The 19,904-nt window shown below is 44.3% G+C and overlaps 1 protein-coding gene across 4 annotated transcripts in view; it reads left to right on the top strand.

Moving 5' to 3' along the window:
- Window positions 1–19,904, top strand: part of LOC138467775 (uncharacterized) — a 700,943-nt gene that overhangs the window by 294,702 nt on the left and 386,337 nt on the right. For 2 of the 4 annotated variants that reach the window (XM_069608014.1, XM_069608013.1), the window contains exons 5-6: window positions 932–1,009; window positions 10,565–10,642. The exons of 1 other annotated variant lie outside the window; for it this stretch is intronic. In XM_069608014.1, the coding sequence (XP_069464115.1) occupies window positions 932–1,009; window positions 10,565–10,642 (156 nt within the window). The remainder of the gene's footprint in view (window positions 1–931; window positions 1,010–10,564; window positions 10,643–19,904) is intronic. One more of the 4 variants, XM_069608015.1, reaches the window with a different exon arrangement.

Here is a 19,904-nt window from a genome sequence, read left to right as displayed (position 1 = left end):
AGAGTGATGAAGAAGAAACAACTTTTTAAGGGATGGAAAATTGGAATTACATTGACTGAGATCAAGATTACCTCACTGTGCTTAAGGAGTGAGCAGAAAATTGAATTCACTAGGCTCAAGGGGACACATGCATTTCTCATGGGAGCAGAAAATCAAAGTGACTGGCATGAAAGTGGCACATGTGAATCATTAATGAGGGAAAATAATATCAGAATTCTTGGCTAGAGCATAACACATATTCGTGTGAGGGAGAAGAAAATTACAGTGTCTAGTCTCAGAGTGGCACACATGTATTTCTCCTGCAAGCACCCTCTTGGGAATGACACACGTGTGTTTAGTGAGAGTAACCATCCAATTGACTAGGGTCATCATGATGAACATTGTTTGATATCCAGAGCGCATATAGGCACAATAAGAAGAATATTTCAAGCCAAATACTGAGGCTTTTGTTTTTTAAACAGTTCAATGACACTCAAGATGTTTTGTGAATGAAGAGAGAAACAAAGTGAATGTTTTTATATCGACACACACGATTTTCCAATGTCACCTGTTTAATACATCACTTTGTCTTGGAAGTGTCATGACATTCTGCAGAACAACTATTTAAATACTGTATTTATTTTAATATTGTATTTATTGATGCTCTGGTTTCAACTCCTCACAAGGATAAAGTCAAGATGAACCTTTGCTATTTATAAAAATATAAAACACCACCTGAAGAATATAAATATGTTGGTATGATTCCATTCAATTCCATTTCTAGTTACGATGTTAGGAGTCTGATGTATTCAAATTACTTCTCCTTCAGGACATGCCTAACAAAGGGATAGCCTTGATAACATTCAATAAATGTAATTCTCACTATTTTCATTTCTGACATGTTTTTAATTAAAGAATTTTTAACTATTGAAATGTGTTAACTCTTTTTCAGAAGCATTGTGGTGAGTGGTGGGATTGATCCAAAAATGAACACAGAAGAATTGAGCGGAAAGGAAATGTTAGGAGACGGGTAAGAAATAAACACTTTACAATTGTCTGTCATCTCAATAACACAATACAGATCCATCATTAAAGAAAAAACAATTACCAAGCAATTCTATTTATTGATGGCTACATTTGAGTGGAACACAGTAAACTTATTTAGAAAAAATGCAGCTTCAGCGTTCAGCAAGACCCACAAATCCCAAATGTAAAGTGTGTAAAGATCATTTGGCAAGGTCCCTGCCAATGAAAGTGCAAACTTCTTTCCTTAAATTCTATTTCTTCTTACAGAAAAGAACCTATGACAATACTTATTATAGGTTTGTCAAGATTTGTGTTTCAAAGTTATTTGCTATTGAGGATTAAATTACCAAAATATGATGCGCTTGTGGTCTTTTTTTGGTTTTGGGAAAAAGCTGAAACCATTGTTACAGAAGACAGAGAGGGAAGGGGGTTCTGAACTGAGAATATCTTGTTGGCAGAGCACGAAAATGGCAAGTCACTCAAAATTATTTTTCAAACTCCTCAGTTGTACTACCCAAAGAGGAGATTCCTAACAATATTTGCTCCAACAGCAGCTTTGTGCAAAGAAAGTAATTTGCTGGGCTTTCCATTTCCCAGCTGTGCATTGATTTGTAAGGTTGCAATATTGGGCTATTTTTGCATGTCCTCCCCCACACAATTGGGCTATTTCGGCACACACAATTGGTCTACTACTGCCCCCATTTGGAATTACAGATGTGTGGGGTTTTGGGCTATTTTGGGATACTTTTGACGGCTGTCCTCCCAAGGCTGCCACTCTATGCACACACCCCACTTCCACTCTCTCTATCCGCACCCACCCATCCCCCCCATTATGTTTGCTGGTTGGGTTTTGTTTCGGCTGCTGTAGACTACATTCAGATTAGATACTTGGGCACTGAGGGTAATAAATGTAAAGATTGTTGAAGCTTTGGCGAGATTAGTTCCTCACGAGCTAGTGGCCCAAATAATTTGTTCAATGTGCTATTTAGTGGTGGACTACAAATATGGGGATCCATATTGTCAGTTTTATTCAACGACATCATGTCTACATGTGTATTTCCAAAATCATGGTCATGTTCATGCGTATTGCCGATCTTTAAAAAGGTCCCCAGGACAGACCCCTTAAATGTCCACCCAATAGCAAAAGCTGATGCTGATAGTAAGTTATTTGCCATGCTGGTTTTAGATCACCTCAAAAATCGTTAAAAAACGATTAATAGAATTCCAGCATGACATACTGGATTTCCCAAGTATCATTCCACTACTCTCAATGGATTCCTGTAGAAATTAGTCTCCAAACAATTATACTGTAAATATGTGATTCAATATGTGTGGCATCCATTGATCTATCAGCCACCTTTGATGCTGTAGATCGTGGCCTACTGTGGAGTAAACCTGCAAAATGGGGACTTCCGCAGGGCCTGCTTAGACTTATTATTGGTCTATACTAGGTAATCTTTTAAGGAGTATACCAATGTCCCGAGGCATGCATCAGTGGTATGCATTTGCGCCAACACTTTTTAATTTGTATTTGAGCGATATTGGTGAATATCTTTACATAGCTGCTCTGGCTACTCCTAAGATTGATCAATTGGAATTACGTTGGTTAGCATGTGCTGATGATGTTTTTATTTTTGATCAGACACCAATAGGACTACAGGATCTTTTGTTAGCCTTTTCCAAATTTGCTGATGTCCATGAATAAAAAATCAATCCTACTAAAACAAAAATAATGCACTTTACTGGGAAACACAGTGCAGTTCAATTTACGTGGCAAATTGACAATGTAAAGTTAGAAAAGTTGAAAGGCATTGTCTATTTGGGATTCCCAATATCTGCAAAACAGAATGCAATATCTACAAAACAGAATGCAAATTTTGTTAAGGATTGGTTGTTTTCATTGAGAAAAGTAGTGGGGAACAAACTGGTGTGAGTCAATACAAAATATGAGAAGCATTCAATTCTGCTTGCCCTTAAGATCTATGAAGGAAAAATCATTTCAAATTATTATATGGATATGAAATATTCCCATTCTGGGCTTTAAATCTGCTTCCTGTTCTGGAAGGTCGACTGTGGAGAAGGACACTTCAGGTGGCACAGGGTACGCCTCTAGAAGCCCTTCAATACAAACCTGCCATTATTTCCTTAAAAGGTGCACCCAGTGGAGGCTCCTCTGGTTACTATAAATTCCTGTTTCCACCATGCACCCCCTCATTACATGAGGTAATTAATAGGGTACTGTTAAGTGGAAAGCAACACTTTTTACAGGAGTTTTCGACTTCATGCAACCTGATATAAGAAGAACTTGATCTCAAAGTTGCCAAGCTTAATGACAATACAGTAAGAATTGAATAACATCTTTATAGGTATGATTGGGCAAATACAATGGATACTATGCTCTCCTATAAGTCATTGACCAATTTAAGGACTGATTTTATAACTGTAGGAATGATTACCCCCTAGCTTGTTGTTTATCCAAACAAAGCTGCGAGACACTTGTTCTTAAGATTCTGTATTGGTCAAATTCAGACAAAGGAGATTTTAATACGTTAGCATATGATAACGTCTGATCAAGGTGTATGTAGGTTTTGTGGGGTGCAGAATACGATAGAAAACATGGAGCATTTACTGACTGTATGCCCACTGACTCGAGGTCAAAGAGAGATTCATTTGAAATGGTTTTTATCTATTTTAACTACGATGATGTTTGATTCTGCGATTCTGTTTGGTTGGTAGACCCACTTCAGTGGTGATCGCTGTCACCGATTTTATTAAATCACAAAACTGAGTGGGAGCACGGATGGAGGAAGCTAACTAAGCCTCTCTGTGCTCCTGACCCCTTTAGAAGCAAATGTGCCCCCATTTGCTGGATTTCTGGGAGCTCCCCTGCCGCCCTGTGCGTGGGTGAATGTCTAAGGCTCCCACTGAGAAAAAATCCGAAAGAAATCGGACCCTTAATGCTAAAGAAACACCAGAGAAGTGCGCTGGCTGATCTGCGACACTCGGACTACGTGAGGCCCATGGACCGCAGCGTGGCATAGCAAACGACCACCCACAGTGCGGTTGGGCACATTGGAACAGCGACGTGACCCCTGGCACCATACAGAGACATCACTCAGCGGCATTTGACTGACCCGGACCGGCTCCTGCTCTGCAGAAGAGCAGACTGCGCCGGACGGTGAGCCCCTGCTCCTCCTCTACACAAACTTAGACTGAGACGGCGCAACACAAACACGCCCGCCTATCCCGCAGAACGAACAAGGGATCTTGCACACGGAGTGGAAGCAGGAGAAGCCTAGATGAATAAATAACCCCTGCTTCAGGAGACTCTACCATCCCCTGCGTAGCTGATTGCAACTGGTCCCCAGGCGCTGCGGGAGCCGAGAAAGGTGAGAAGCACCTCAGACCCCCACTGCACACCACTCGGCATACCGAAAGGCACCGGTCGATGCACGCCTGCCACGGTGAGAGAGAGACAATGTACGGCCACCTGATGGTTTAGACCGTCCACCCGCCCTCTCTTATCGGACTCCTCTTGTACCCTCCTGCACTGCATTGTAGACATCCTCAGCTCCCTGAAGGACTGATGTTTGGTCCACGTACATGAAGCCATTGCTGGAGGCACATATTACGCTGATCACTGCCCCCTGGGACTTACAGGAGTGACAGTTACATGATACATACAATTGGGGTTTAATAGAACAACTGTCACAAACCCCTGAGAACGAACACCTAAAGACTGCTCCTCACCTATTATTTGGAACATTCCTGACGACCCCAGCTCCCTTCCCCAGCCCTCAAGCAATTGCGCTCCATACCACGGTCTATACTCATGGGGCACCCGCTGTAGACACAGCTTGTAAACTGGTGTAAATCTTAGGTTGTTGGTGAATATCTCGCTGCCTGTCTTTCTTTCATCTAGGTATCCAGACCTGTCTCTCCTTCATAGAAAGTCTCGAGAGTTTTTCTGCTCTTCCCCTGCTCTTCCCCTTAAAATAAAGAGAGATGACATGTTAGGGAGGGGAATTCGCTAATCTCAACCTCTGTACCTGAAATGAATATGTTAGATCATCATATCTTTCATTATTCTCTTAGCGGAATTCCCTCAGGGAGGGATAATGCTCGCCTCCGTGTCTTAATTAGAATCAAGACTTCCTGTGCTGTGCGCTTTGGCAATCTTCATTCTATGACAAGACCGGAGGCGAGCATTATGCTTGTTCAAAGCTCTGTACTACTGCCATGGCAATATTTTCCACGGGCTTAAAGTAGAAAGTTCTGAAAACTGAGTCACTAGACCAATCCGCTGCTTTCAGAATCTCCTGCAGTGGAACTCCGGCTGCAAAAACTCCTGAAGCCATAGATCCTCTTGCCGAGTGTTCTCCGAAGACAGAAATGTCTATGCCTGCTTGTTCCATGACTTCCTTCACCCATCTAGCTATGGTTGCTGGGGCTACAGCTTTAAAAGGTTTTCTGAGCGCTATGGGCAACTGTTTTGCGCCGTCTGTCCTCTCCGCTGCTGTCGCTGCTTCGTAAGATTTTATGCATTTGGCCACGCAAAGCTTATTGTTGTTAGGAAAATATGGGTAAGATATGACTTTGGAATTAGTTTTGGTTCGCTGCGCAATGCTAAACGCTAGGCCTTCAGGGTAGAAAATCTTTCTATCAATCTCCAGCGCCTTTATGTCGGATACCCTTCTACATGAGACTAAACAGAGGAGTGTAGCAAGCTTCCCTGATAACTGCCTTTTTGACAACAGATCATTCCTTGGCCATTCTTCGAATAGGTGTAACACTCTATTGACATCCCACAGTACTGAGTACCTAGACTCTGGGGGTTTTGTCATCTTACGCCTTTGATCAATCTAACAACCTCTGGATGTTCTCCCACTGGTTGCCCGTCTACTAACTCGTGTCCCGCTGAAATAGCTGATCTCTATACGCCAACTGTCCTGAAAGCTTTCCCGCTTATAGATAGGTCTGCGAGGAAATTCAATATGTGCTCTATAGGGGCTGAAAAGGGAGAAACACTCCTCCCCCTGCACCATCCTTCCCAGGTTTGCCAAGCGGAATTATAGCTCCGGATTGTGGATGGTGCCCACGATACTTTGATAAGCTCTGTAGCTTCTTCTGAAAGGCCCGACAAGCACCACCTGCGCCTGAAACTCTGCACGCTATCAGGCTGAGGTTGTTGTCTTGAATCAGGGGATGAGGTGTGCCCTTCGGATCCACCAGGAGATCTGCTCTGTGGGCAATCCTCTGAGGGAAATCCGTGGAAAGTTCCATCAGGACTGGAAACCACGCTTGCGACCTCCATTCCGGCGTCACTTTGACTAGCTCCGCCTTGTCTCTGCAGACCTTTGCTAGTGCCCTCGCCAGCATCGCGAAGGGGGGAAAGGCATAATGAATGTGATCCTTTCAATCTTGAAGGAAGGCATCCGTCCCGATACCTCCCGGATCCAGCCTCCAGCTGAAATATTTGGGGAGATGGGAGTTTAGCCTTGATGCAAACAGAGCTGTATCGAACGGACCCCACTTCAGCTGTAACTTCTCAAAGACCGATGTGTGCAACATCCAGTCGCTTGAGTCTGTCAGGTACCGGGAATTCCAATCTGCTACTGATATTCCGCCTTGACTGCTGTCTCCTTCTGCAGACAATAGTGCCAAAAATCCTTGGCTAGTTCTGCTAACATCTTGGACCTTGTCCCTCCTAACTTGTTGATGTATCGCACCGCTGATATATTGTCCATTCTGGGAAGGATAGAACATTTCGCTCTTTCTCTGGAAAAAGCTTGAATCGCGAAGGAGCCCGCTAGGAGTTCCAGGCAATTGATATGTAAAGGTAGTTCTTGCTGCGACCATTTTCCGCCTGTCTCTACCAGGCCGCACCTTGCTCCCCAGCCCGATCTGCTGGCGTCTGATTCTATAATCATCTCCGGTCTTTCCCCGAATATGGAGCGTCCGTTCCAGGCCTCCATGTTGCTGAGCTACCATAGAATCTCTGATCTGCTCTACTGGTCTAGAGTGACTGATTGATGATATCTCCAATCTTTGCATAGATATTTTATCTTGAGTCTCTGAAGAGCTCGATAATGAAGGGGGCCTGGGAAGATTGCTTGGATAGAGGCCGCTAGCAACACAACTATCCTGGCTAGATTCCGTAGCGATATAACCGTCTTCTTCAGAGTCGACCTTAGATCTTTCTTTATCGCTCTGATCTTCGCCATAGGTAATTCTAATGTGGCTTTCCTTGTGCCTATCATAAAGCCCAGAAATTCTATTCTTTTGCAAGGCGACAGCTCTGACCTCTCGTAATTTACTAGGAAACCTAGCTATGTTATCAGAGATATTGCCCATTGCACCTGCTGATGCAGCCTTTGCATGTCCTCGGCCATGAACAGAATGTCACCCAGGTATATTATCATTCGTAGCCCTTCGTCTCTCAGGGCTGCTGCGAGGGGTCTCATCAGTTTGGTGAAAACCCAGGGGGCTGAGGCGAGGCTGAACGAAAGGGTCTTGAACTGCCATGTCTGCTCCTTCCATATAAATTGAAGGAAGTGCCGATACTGTGGCGCTATGGGGACAGACAGATACGCATCTTTCAGATCTAACCAAATTAGCCAATCGTCCTGTCTGAGCAGATCGGCGAATAGATGGATTCCTTCCATCTTGAAATGTTTGTAGACTAGCCAGCTGTTTAATTCTTTCAAATTGATTACCGGTCGCACATTTTCTTTTCTGAGTACTAAAAACATATTGCTTAAGAAACCTAGTAAGTGGGGCTGTGCTCTTTCTATCGCATGCTTCTCCGCTAGCACTTGGATCTCTGCATCTAGTAGTTGCATCTCCTCCTTTGAGCAGATAATGCGTGATGGAGGACTCTCCTGAATGGGTAAGCTCATGAAGTCTAGATGGTAGCCCTGCGCAGTCTGGATAATCCAGGCGTCTGACGAAAGCTCTTGCCAATTGTGTATAAATAGCCCTGTCCTTCCCTGTACTGGAGGGTATTTCGCACAGCGCTCTCTCACCTGGGTTGTTATTTTGGTGTCTGAAATAGCCTCTTCCTCTCCTTTCTCTGAAGCTTCTACCTTGATTCAGGAAGAATGCATCCTGTTGACGTGTCTCCCAGTACTGGGCTCTTGGTCCTTGAGGTCTTCTGTTCGCGTTGAAACGGCCGGTCGAACGGCCTCGGAATCGACCAGCCCCGGCAAAAACCCGCCCGGGGAATACTTTCTTGATTGAAGCCTGTGCTTTCTCTAAAGCTGCGTAGGTTCCCACAAACCTACTCATCTCTTTGACAAAGGTGTCACCAAAGAGAAGTCCTTGTGCGCTCTCTCCCACTTCATAGGAGGCTAGGTTACCTAGCTTCACGTCTATTTTAATTAGCATAGACTTTCTTCTTTCTGCTGATAAGGCTGAGTTAGTGTTGCCGAGCATACAGACGGCGCGTTGCGCCCAGTTCGCTAAGATATTGGGATCCACGGGCTCTCCCGTGTCCTTGGATCATTCAGCCAAGTCCATAATTTTTTCAATGGGGCCTGCTAGGTCGAGCACTTTGTCCTGGCAGGACCGCCAAGCGTGGTCCATACCCTTCCTAAGATCTTTACTAGCCTTGGAGAAGAAAGAAATCATTTTGGGGTCTAGCTCGGGAGTCTCCGATGCTTTGCCGTTAAGCTCCGGCCTGGGGCACTCAGCTCTGAGACGAAACCTTGTTTCTTTCTGTAAGGGTTTCCTGATTTTTTGGGCCATGTAGATCGCCACTCTAGGTGACGGGGTCCATTTGGTGGATCTCGGATGATGGATCGTGTCTGGCTCGAACATATCCGAAATATCGTCTACAGAGGTACCTTCCACTATGCTGGCTTGGGGGGTACCTGTTGTTTTGGAATGATCTGGTACCTCATCCCTGCTTTGAGTCTCATCCTCTTCCTCCTCTGGACCATATTCTTCCGAGGACGAGATAGCATCCCCTATATTTTCTTCCCCTGCGGTAGAGGGGAGGAGGCTGGGCATAGCTGATCTGCCCATGAATGCATTCTTTAGTCTGTGGAATGCGTCAGCTGCCTCCAGGGGCTTTTCTCTAGTCCCCTTAATAGAGCCCGGGGGGGTAGAAGAGTGCTTCCTCTTCCGGGCCACTTTACACCCCCTATTAGAGTCATCCAGAGGCCTAGTGGAGCGCCCCTCGCCAGGATCTTCTAGTAAGCCAGCATTACTGCCCAATATATTCTCGAGAGCTGCCAATCTCTCCTGAATGGGCTGAACCCCCTGAGCTACTGCTCTGGCCAGGGAGTCCCCCAGAACTTTCTTAAAGCTGAGGGGTAGATCCCTCTCTTCTTCCTGCAGCTCCTCTTCCTGCTCCTCATATTCCTCCCAATAATCCTGGCTCTTGTCAGAAGCCATCTGTGAAGTCTAAGAGTAACAGACACAAGGATATCGGATGGAACGTTCGTGCCTTTCAGCTTGCGAACTGTCTGAGAGAGTTCTGAAATTAGCACCTCTAGAGCGCTTCTCTCTGCGTTGTCTTTTTCTTTTTTTTTCTTTTTTTTTTATATATGCCTCTGGGAAATGGAGGGCGAACTCAGCGTGTGGAATTCGCTGGAGATTAGAGCTGCTCGACGGTTAGGTAAATAAAGAAATGGAAACGGTCCCTGTGGTACAAATGCGCAAGCGCGCGCATGCGTTGATCCTGTTAGTCGCGACACCACAGCCGTGTTCCGCTGTCGGCTCGTGTAGTACGGCTGTTATTGATAGATAGCAGAGGGGAAACAAGCCCTAATGCTTGCGATCACGCTTGCGGGCCGCTTCCCTTCCGTACTAGATAGTTAGAACTGCTATTAAGCGCACATGTTCGGATTTAAATAAACAAAGTGACTGAAATGTATTACTTCATGCGTGTGACTGCTTTTAAACGCGGCGCTGTGAAAGCCTCTGATAAAGCTGTGCTTGTGATAAGAAACACAATCCATTCGAGAGGGAATGCAAAATCATCCAATGTAACGCTTGCCCTTATATAATAGGAAAACAGAAGGGGTTACTTAGCTCGTGTCTAGCAGCAAAAAAGAAGAGGAAGGCACCCGTAGGCAAGAGGATCTTATATCAGCAGGAATGCTCTCATTGGAGGGCGAGACTGAGGCAGAGACTACTAGGGGCAGAGAGCCTCAAGGGACTTGTAGTGGAGCTCATGTTGGAGACTGTTTCACTCTTATGTTACAGGAAAAGTTCATTTAAAAAAAAAAGAAAAGTTATTAAAAAGATGGTTATATTTGAATTGCTGTGTTTGGCAGTAATAAAAGAAGAAAGCATAATGCTCGCCTCCGGTCTTGTCATAGAATTATAAAACACTGCCTGAAGAATATAAATATGTTGGTATGATCCCATTCAATTCCATTTCTAGCTACGATGTTAGGAGTCTGATGTATTCAAATTACTTCTCTTTCAGCACATGCCTAACAAAGGGATAGCCTTGATTACATTCAATAAATGTAATTCTCACTATTTTAATTTCCGACATGTTTTTAATTAAATAATTTTTAACTATTGAAATGTTTTAACTCTTTTGCAGAGGCATTGTGGTGAGTGGTGGGGTAGATCCAAAAATGAAGACAGAAGAATTGAGCGGAAAGGAAATGTTAGGAGAAGGGTAAGAAATAAACACTTTACAATTGACTGTCATCTCAATAACAATAATCAATAATCGCTGTCTCAATGCCACGTTTGACCATTTGCCGAGACCTCTATCATTGGTAAGCCTCTGTAAATCAGCACCATTAGTGTAATTACTGCTTCCTACTACCCGCAACTAGAACTCAGCACTAAGAGTTTAATGCATCTGCAAGACCTTACCAGAGCTTCATAGCTACTGGTGCTAATCGCCATTCCATAATCCTCATCTCGTCGGTATTGCCAAGACTTTCTCAATGCACATCTCTCATGAACGGCCACATACGTTAAATGATCCGGGCTGCATTGCAATATGAGTACAAGCACACATTCCACTATTGCTCGCGACCCGCAAAACTGCTTCGTATCACCCTCTGCTAAATCTCCTATGTATCCGCACCTGCAGATCCCTACACTGCCCACCTGAACTATGCACCTCTACTCAGTCAGCATCTGACACAGATTGCTGTTACTTGGACTACCTTTTATAGCAGAATAATCTGTGTGAACCTACGCATCATGTTATCTTAATGTATGTATCATTGTCTAACTACTTGTATACAAACTCCTCACCTGCATCCTAGCCATGCTGCACTATGTATATATATGCTCATCACATGCCCACCTTGCTTAGCATAATTTCTTCTTACTGGCAAAACGCCTAGCTAACCCATATAGCACCAGATCGCACCAGATCCAGACCTTTATTTATATGCCCATATGCTTGTGTCGGCACAGATTGTTACCTATATAATTCTAGTGAAAATGTGTTTATTTAATTATCACTGGCATCTCCATGATTCTTGCATTTCCCATGACTATAGCCGTATCATATATGCATCATGCACCTCGCTCCATGTTATCTCATTGCAACTTGACTATGTTTGACTGCACTACATTGATTACAAGTACCTAGATGTTCCATTTATATGCTTACCTATTAAGTGTACTGTCATTTAATTTGACTACACTTTGTAATCAGCGTTGCGAATCGCACCATATTTTACCATATTGATTCATCTGAGCAAACCAAAGGAAAATTGCATTTCCTCCCACTAGCCATGCCACCCCTACACTCATTATTACTCTTACTCTCATTTATTGAATTTACCTCCGGTACCCCATCCAACCCTACCGTTAGTACCAAGGTTCTTCAGTTAAATCAAACAAATTCCCATCTATGCTACAATATGTTGGTCCTACACCTTAGGATGTCATCCATCCTGCCTTTATCGAATTATCTTGTCCCATCAAAATTCCTACAACCATGTACGAATGTACTCCCATACTCTCCTCCGAGGCTACCCCCATGTAGATCACCACAACTGTGCACCTATCACACAAATGCTCATCTGGAAAGATTCCTGTAGCCCCTAGCCCTAGAATACTGCAAAATCACAGTACCGACACAAGATTGGCACAAAATCAGTCTCAGACGCCTAAAGCTCTCAACATAGGTACTATCCCCATGCACCCAGAAGATAGAGGTGCCGCCCAGACAACCACTACCGGCCCCTCCCCAAGACCATTGTGAAACCTCAGACTCGGCTCGAGAACTACACAACAACAGCCATATATACTAAAAGATTATACTACAGGTACTGTTCACAAAGACCATTCCCTAGCTAAACCTACCAAACCTACCACATTACTAACAACATTAAAAGTCAAATACCTGTTCCAAGTAACAGCATAGATACTATCAAGGTAGGCATTATTAATTCCAGGTCCCTTCAAGCACATGCCTTAGACATAGTAGATATATTGACTACCCAAAACCTCGATATAATTGCCATTACAGAAAGATGGCTCAACCTAACATCAGGACCATCACTAGCACTATCCCTTCCAGATAATTATACTATCCTACGCGCAGATAAGGAGATTAACACTACCAAAGGCGGCGGGGTCGCGTTTATCTACAAATCAGCATTAGAGCTAAGAATGGTTAATAAACAACACCTACCATCCACTGAACCTCTATCTATTAAAATATCCACGTCTGCCTCCTCTACTATTACGATGCATCCAATCTACCGTCCTCCAGGTGCCACCTCCACCTTTGAAAACGATATATCCCAGCTATTGACCACTAATACTCAAAGTAAATCACAAGGCATCATCCTAGGAGACTTTAATCTAGGTCTCAGTGATCCGAAAGACTCTAAAGCGGCTGCCCTCATGGACACCATCTCTGAACTAGGATTCACACAACGTATAACAAGCCCGACCCATAATAAAGGTAGAACACTCAACTGGTTAGCGGACCTCAACTGCAACATAAAGGTATTGGCCAACACTCCCTGTGCCTGGAACGACCACCACCTTATTACATTACCATTGATAAGGCGGTACCCTCTCTGACACAAACTCAGGCTCCAGCCATGCCAACAAGAAGTAAACGGAACCTCACATTAGAAAACTTGATACCTTTATTGTAACCTATCACCCACCCCCACACCCTGCCTTCGGACCCATCTGACTTAGTTAATTTATACAACAAAACTATCCACAAAGCCAACAATACGATAGCTCCCATCAAAATGCAAAAAGCTAAACCTCATGCCCATATCAACAAATGGTACACACCCTACCTAAAAAAATCTCAGAAAGAAAAACGTACAGCCTAAACAACTTGGAAAAAATCCCCTTCAGAAATTAATAAAACCATGTTCACAGTAGCCTCACTTAACTACAAAAAAGCTATTATACAGGCCAAAAAAGATAACTTTAATGACTGCATTGCCAAAGCTCATTCCAGCACCAAGGAATTATTTAACATATTGAAAGAACTTGAATCTCCTGCACCTATACCTGACCCATGCACAAAGGATACCCTATGGTGCACTAATATACAGAATGCGCTCGAAGATAAAATCACCATGCTCCTAAACAAAATAAAAATAAAGAAAAATATTATTGACAATGTCTTACCTATGAACCTACCGCCATTCCTGACGCCGAACTTGCCCCAATTCAACTTCAAGCCTCTTACTACTGAAGGAGTAGAACAAATCATACTTAAACTCAAACCGTCCAACTGTAAGGGTACATTGATCAAAGAGGCAGCCAACGTACTCACCCCATTCATTACCTCATTTATTAACGCATCATTTAACTATAGTATTGTACCCACCAGTCTAAAAGACGCCTGGGTACTTCTGTTAGGGAGAATTTGCTGTAAAGCCTAATTTCCCAAACCTAGTGAGTCCCCCAGCAGCTTTGCTGGATTTTTGGGGTTTATTTTTTCTCCTGCTAAGAGTGAGACTCTTTTACTCCCACTCTTAGACATGATTTGAGGAGTTCCTTTGTCTTTCCATGTGTTTTATGGGTTATGGGGTCTTTTACTCCATAGGGTCTCATGTGTTTTTGATGTGGGTTACACAGCACCCTCTGTGCCGTAACCCAGGGGTGTCGTAGCGACCCCCAAACATAGACTCTATACCCTGGGACTGACTACTGTTTCCCAGGGCATGTAAAGTCACCATTGGCTTTACTAGTCCCAAATTATGAACAGAAACCAGTACAAACCATCATATTGTGGACGTACTGGTCGGAGCAATTCGATTGCCCCGGGGTCTGTTGTTCGAGGGGGCACGTCTCCATCCCCCCTGATCGAGTTTTGGCTGGTGGCAGTGGATACTACTTTTTATATTCGACCGCGAATATATCTCTATGGGATTTGTCCATTGTTCGAGGCTACCAACTTTAATTATTTAATTCTTATAGCCTCGAACATACCGCCGGTTTATTTATTTAATACTAATGCACCAGTTGGTATTTTTTGCCAGAACTCGATTCTAAAATGGCGTTCGTGTTCTCTTCTGTGACTCCAACCCAAGTCGAGCCCTTTGTTCCACTTTTTGGTGGGCTTCTCCACAGAAGCCCCCAAAAGTGGTGCCACTCTGGGTACCACAGTGGGTGTGGGAGGGGGTTTAGGAACCCTGGACTGAGTTGCCCTGGCAACTCAAGTCGCACTCTTGTGTGATTGGCCCAAGTGGTGAGCCGGCCGGCTCACCACTTAGCATGTTTGATTGACAGCTAGGCTAAATGAATGGGGGTTTGCTGCATAAAAGCAGGGCTTTGGGGACTGGAACTTCAGAAGTCGCCACAGGACCTAAGAATCCGAGGAGGCAGAAGCCGAGCCGACCTGCAACGACGACACCACCGGTGAAGCCCTGCTGAACCGTCTCACCACTTTTCCCGACGACAGAGGAGATCTCCAGTCCGGAGAGTCTTCTTCCATTGACTGGTGGGGATAACCAGTTTTGCCTTCTTTTCACCTTCCTGGAGCATCTCGTGGCCGCCTTGCCCGTGCCAAGCACCCCGGCAACCGGAACACCACGGTTTACCACTACCGCGAAGAGAACAGTAGTACCTTTTAACCCAAGAACTCCGCGGCTGGTTTCTTCCCTGGCAGTGCAACGACCTTCATCTTTCCTCCACGGCGAGACCTCCTCTTCCTCTGGAGGAAACACCGACTTGCACCCGCTGCCAGGAACAACTGCCCCGCTGGAGCTTCCTTCACACTTAAGGTACTGTGTCCCACCTGGCATCCCTTGCGACAGATTGTTCGGGGTGACAGTAAAGCCTCGACTTTCTAACCTGGGCTGGCCTGGGACAACCTTGCTAACTTTTCCTGACTTTAATTTCATTCTTTGTGTGTGAACCATCTACAAGACTCTTTGGGCACAACCCCACTGTGTGAACCTGGACCCATTCTGCTTGCTCTCTCCAAGAGTGGGCCTTGCAATTGACTTCCTTGTTCTCCAGTAGAACTCTGCCTATCCTGCCTTACTGTGGTTCTTTTAAAAGTATTGAAATTTGTGTGCTTCCATAACTCTGCCTTTTTCCCTCCCTTTTTAGAGTGCCATCTTATGTTAAGCGCTCACCTCTGTCTGAAAATAAGTGGTGTTTCTCACTAAGACTTGTCTAATAAGCAATTAGGGTTGTATATATATATAATAGTGACTGTGTGCTAAATTTACTTTTCTCTTTATGCTAGTGTAATTTACAAGTGTGTCTTGAAATAAATAATTATATACTTTTACACCAAAGCTCTGGTCAGTGTTTGCTTGTGCTACTGTATCTCTGTACCTGTTGTGTATACTCTATATACTGCCTAACTCTTCTTGAGGGAAGTCTGACTGCTCAGCCACAGCTACCAAGTGAATCTGTGTGGTACAGACTGCTACTAAGTAGGTTTACTGCCAAACACCTGTAGTCTTAAGCCTTTTGCAGTGGTCCCTAAGAGAACTGCACAGGTTTCTGCCTAACAACTTCCATTACTAAAAAAGCCATCCCTGGACCCTACTAACCCATCGAACTACAGACCCCTTACAACTGTACCATTTCTACAAAAAATTCTGGACCGCGCTGCATACCTCCAGATTCAGCACTACTTGGAAATTAACAACCTATTAGGCCTAAGACAATCAGGTTTCAGACCTAGGCATGAGACTGAAACAGCGCTTATTGTCTTAAAGACTCAAATTAAGATCCTCAAAGATAAAGGAAAGTCTGCCCTATTATTACTACTCAACCTATCAGCGGGATTTGATCTAGTAGACCATGAAATATTATGTAAACATTTGTCATCTGCTGCTCACTTCTCAGACCAAGCTAATGCCTGGATCAAATCCTTCCTGAGAAATAGATCCATGAGGGTCTTTGCACCTACGGCTTCATCTTCACCCACTCCAGTAACTTGTGGAGTCCCACAAGGATCATGTGTGTCCCCTAATCTCTACAACGTATTCACCAAACCTTTATTTGATATACTTGACTATCTGGGTGTCACATATACCAATTATGCAGATGACACCCAGATACTCATCCCTATCCATGGGGACTGCGCTGTAGACAGTAAAACGCTCAATAATATCTATAGCACTATTCAAATTTGGATGGCTAGTCTTTTTTGGTTTTGGCAAAAACGCTGAAACCATTGTTCCAGAAGAGAGAGAGGGAAGGGGGTTCTGAACTGAGAATATCTTGTTGGCAGAGCACGAAAATGCCAAATTACTCAAGTTTATTTTTTCCAACTCCTTAGCTGTACTTACCAAAGAGGAGATGCCTAACAATATTTGCTCCAACAGCAGCTTTGTCCGAAGAAAGTCAGTTGTCGGGCTTTCCATTTCCCAGCTGTGCATTGATTTGTAAGGTTGCAATATTGGGCTATTTTCAGCTGTCCTCCCGACACAATTGAGCTATTTCGACACACACAATTGGCCTACTACTGCCCCCATTTGGGATTACAGATGTGTGGAGTGTTGGGCTATTTTGGGATACTTTTGACGGCAGTCCTCCCAAGGCTGCCGCTCTATGCACACACCCCGCTTCCACTCTCTCTATCCGCACCCACCCATCCCCCACTATGTTTGCTGGTTGGGTTTTGTTTCGGCTATTGTAGACTACATTCAGATTAGATACTTGGGCACTGAGATTAACATATGAAAAGATTGTTGAAGCTTTGGCGAGATTAGTTCCTCACAAGCTAGTGGCCCAAATTATTTGTCCAATGTGCTATTTAAGGGTTCATACGTATTGCCGATCTTTAAAAAGGTCCCCAGGACAGACCCCTTAAATGTCCACCCAATAGCAAAAGCTGATGCTGATAGTAAGTTATTTGCCATGCTGGTTTTAGATCACCTTGAAAATTGGCAAAAATCGATTAATAGAATTCCAGCATGGCAGACTGGATTTTGCAAGTAACATTCCACTACTCTCAATGGATTCCTGTTGAAATTAGTCTCCAAACAATTAGACTGTAAATATGTGATTCAATATGTGTGGCATCCATTGATCTATCAGCCACTTTTGATGCTGTAGATCGTGGCCTACTGTGGAGTAAACTTGCAAAATGGGGAATTCCGCAGGGCCTGCTTAGACTTATTATTGGGCAATACTCTAGAACCGAGATAAAAGTTATATTAGCCAAGCAAGGTAATCTGTCAAGTAGTATACCAATGTCCTGAGGCATGCATCAGTGGTATGCATTTGCGCCAACACTTTTTAATCTGTATTTGAGCGATATTGGTGAATATCTTTACACAGCTGCTCCGGCTACTCCTAAGATTGATCAATAGGAATTACTTTGGTTAGCATATGCTGATGATGTTTTTATTTTTGATCAGACACCAATAGGATTACAGCATCTTTTGTTAGCCTTTTCCAAATTTGCTGATGTCCATAAATTAAAAATGTATCCTACTAAAACAAAAATAATGCACTTTCCTGGGAAACTGTTAGGCAGAAACCTGTGCAGTTCCCTCTGGGACCACTGCAAAAGATTTAAGACTACAGGCGTTTGGCAGTAAACCCACTTGGTAGCAGTCTGTACCACACAGATTCACTTGGTAGCTGTGGCTGAGCAGTCAGACTTCCCTCATGAAGAGTTAGGCAATATACAGAGTATTCACAATAGGTCAAAAGAACACAGTAGAACAAGCAAACACTGACCAGAGTGGTGTAAAAGAGATATAATTATTTATTTAAAACCACATCTAATAAAACACACTGGCACTAATATCAAGCAGTTCGCAAACACGGTCACTAAAAGATATACACTCCCTTCAAGGATTAGTTAGACAAGTCTTAAGTAAAGCAACACTTATTTTCAGACAGCGGTGAGCGCTTAACGAAGATGGCACTCTAATCAATCGGTTTAAAAGGGAGAGAAAGGCAGAGCAAAGATAGAAACAGATCCCAACACTTTCAGAAGAACACAGTAGGATAAGAAGGCAGGTTAAAACCGTAAAGTCAAAGTTAACAAGGCCGGACCCACTTTAAGAGGCTCCGGTCGAAATCTGTCCAAGGTCACACGGTTCAAAGTGCCCAAAAGTCTCGAAATCAGTTCAGAAAGAGTTGGACCAAAAGAATGGGACCAGTTAGATGGTCAAGGCGGCCAGCCCAGTCCAGAAGGTCAAGGGATTATTATTACCTTGTAGCAATCTTTAGAAAGGGAGGCCTGGCGGACACAGTACCTTAAAGTGGTGAGAATACTCCAGCGGGGGCAGTTGTTCCTGGCAGCGGATGCAAGTCGGTTCTTCGTTCAGGGGAAGAGAGGATCTCGTCGGGCAGGAAGACAGGAGTCCGTTGCACTGCCAGGGAAGAAACCAGCCGCGGAGTTCTCAGTTAAAAGGATCGGTCCTTTTATTCGCGGTACAGTGGTAAGTGGCTATCCGGTTGCCGGGGTACTTGGCACGGGCAATTCGACCACAAGACGTCCTGGGATGCGAGAAAATGAAGGTAAACTGGTTGTGCCCACCAGTCAGGGGAAGAAGACTCTCCAGCCGGGAGATCTTCTCTGTCGTCGGGAAGTGGTGAGTCGGTTCCGCAGGGCTCCACCGTTGGTGTCGTCGTAGCAGGTAAGCTCAGCTTCTCCCTCGTCCTGTGATGACTTCTAAAGTTCCAGTCCCAAAAGCCCTGCTTTTATGCAGCACACCCCCATTCACTCAGCCTAGCTGTCAATCAAACATGCTAAGTGGTGAGCCGGCCGGCTCACCACTTGGGCCAATCACACAAGAGTGCGACTTGAGTTACCAAGGTAACTCAGTCCAGGGTGCCTAAACCCCCTCCCACATCCCCTGTGGTACCCAGACAGAGTGGCACCACTTTTGGAGGCTTCTGTGGAGAAGCCTGCCAAAAAGTGGAACAAAGGGCTCGACTTGGGTTGGAGTCACAGAAGAGAACACAAACGCCATTTTAGAATCGAGTTCTGGCAAAAAATACCAAACAGCGAATTAATATTAAATAAATAAACCGGCGGTATGTTCGAGGCTATGAGAATTAAATAATTAAAGTTGGTAGCCTCGAACAATGGGAAAATCCCATAGAGATATATTCGCTGTTGAATATAAAAAGTAGTATCCACTGCCACCAGCCAAAACTCGATCAGGGGGGACGGAGAAGTGCCCCCTTGACTAACAGACCCCGGGGCAATCGAATTGCCCCGACCAGTACGTCCACAATAAGATGGTTTGTACTGGTTTCTGTTCATAATTTGGGACAAGTAAAGCCAATGGTGACTTTACATGCCCTGGGAGACAGTAGTCAGTCCCAGGGTATGGAGTCTATGGTGGGGTGTCACTGTACTGAGGGTGCTGTGTAACACACATAGTAAAAACACATGAGACCCTATGGAGTAAAAGACCCCATAGCCCCTAAAACACATTAACAGTCAAAGGAACCCCTCAAAGCATGTCCAAGAGTGTGAGGAAAAGAGACTCACTCTTGGCAGG

The sequence above is a fragment of the Ambystoma mexicanum genome, chromosome 4q (assembly GCF_040938575.1).
Source record: "Ambystoma mexicanum isolate Mex_15411 chromosome 4q, UKY_AmexF1_1, whole genome shotgun sequence".
NCBI lineage: Eukaryota > Metazoa > Chordata > Amphibia > Caudata > Ambystomatidae > Ambystoma > Ambystoma mexicanum.
This window is presented reverse-complemented; position numbering and strand designations above follow the sequence as displayed.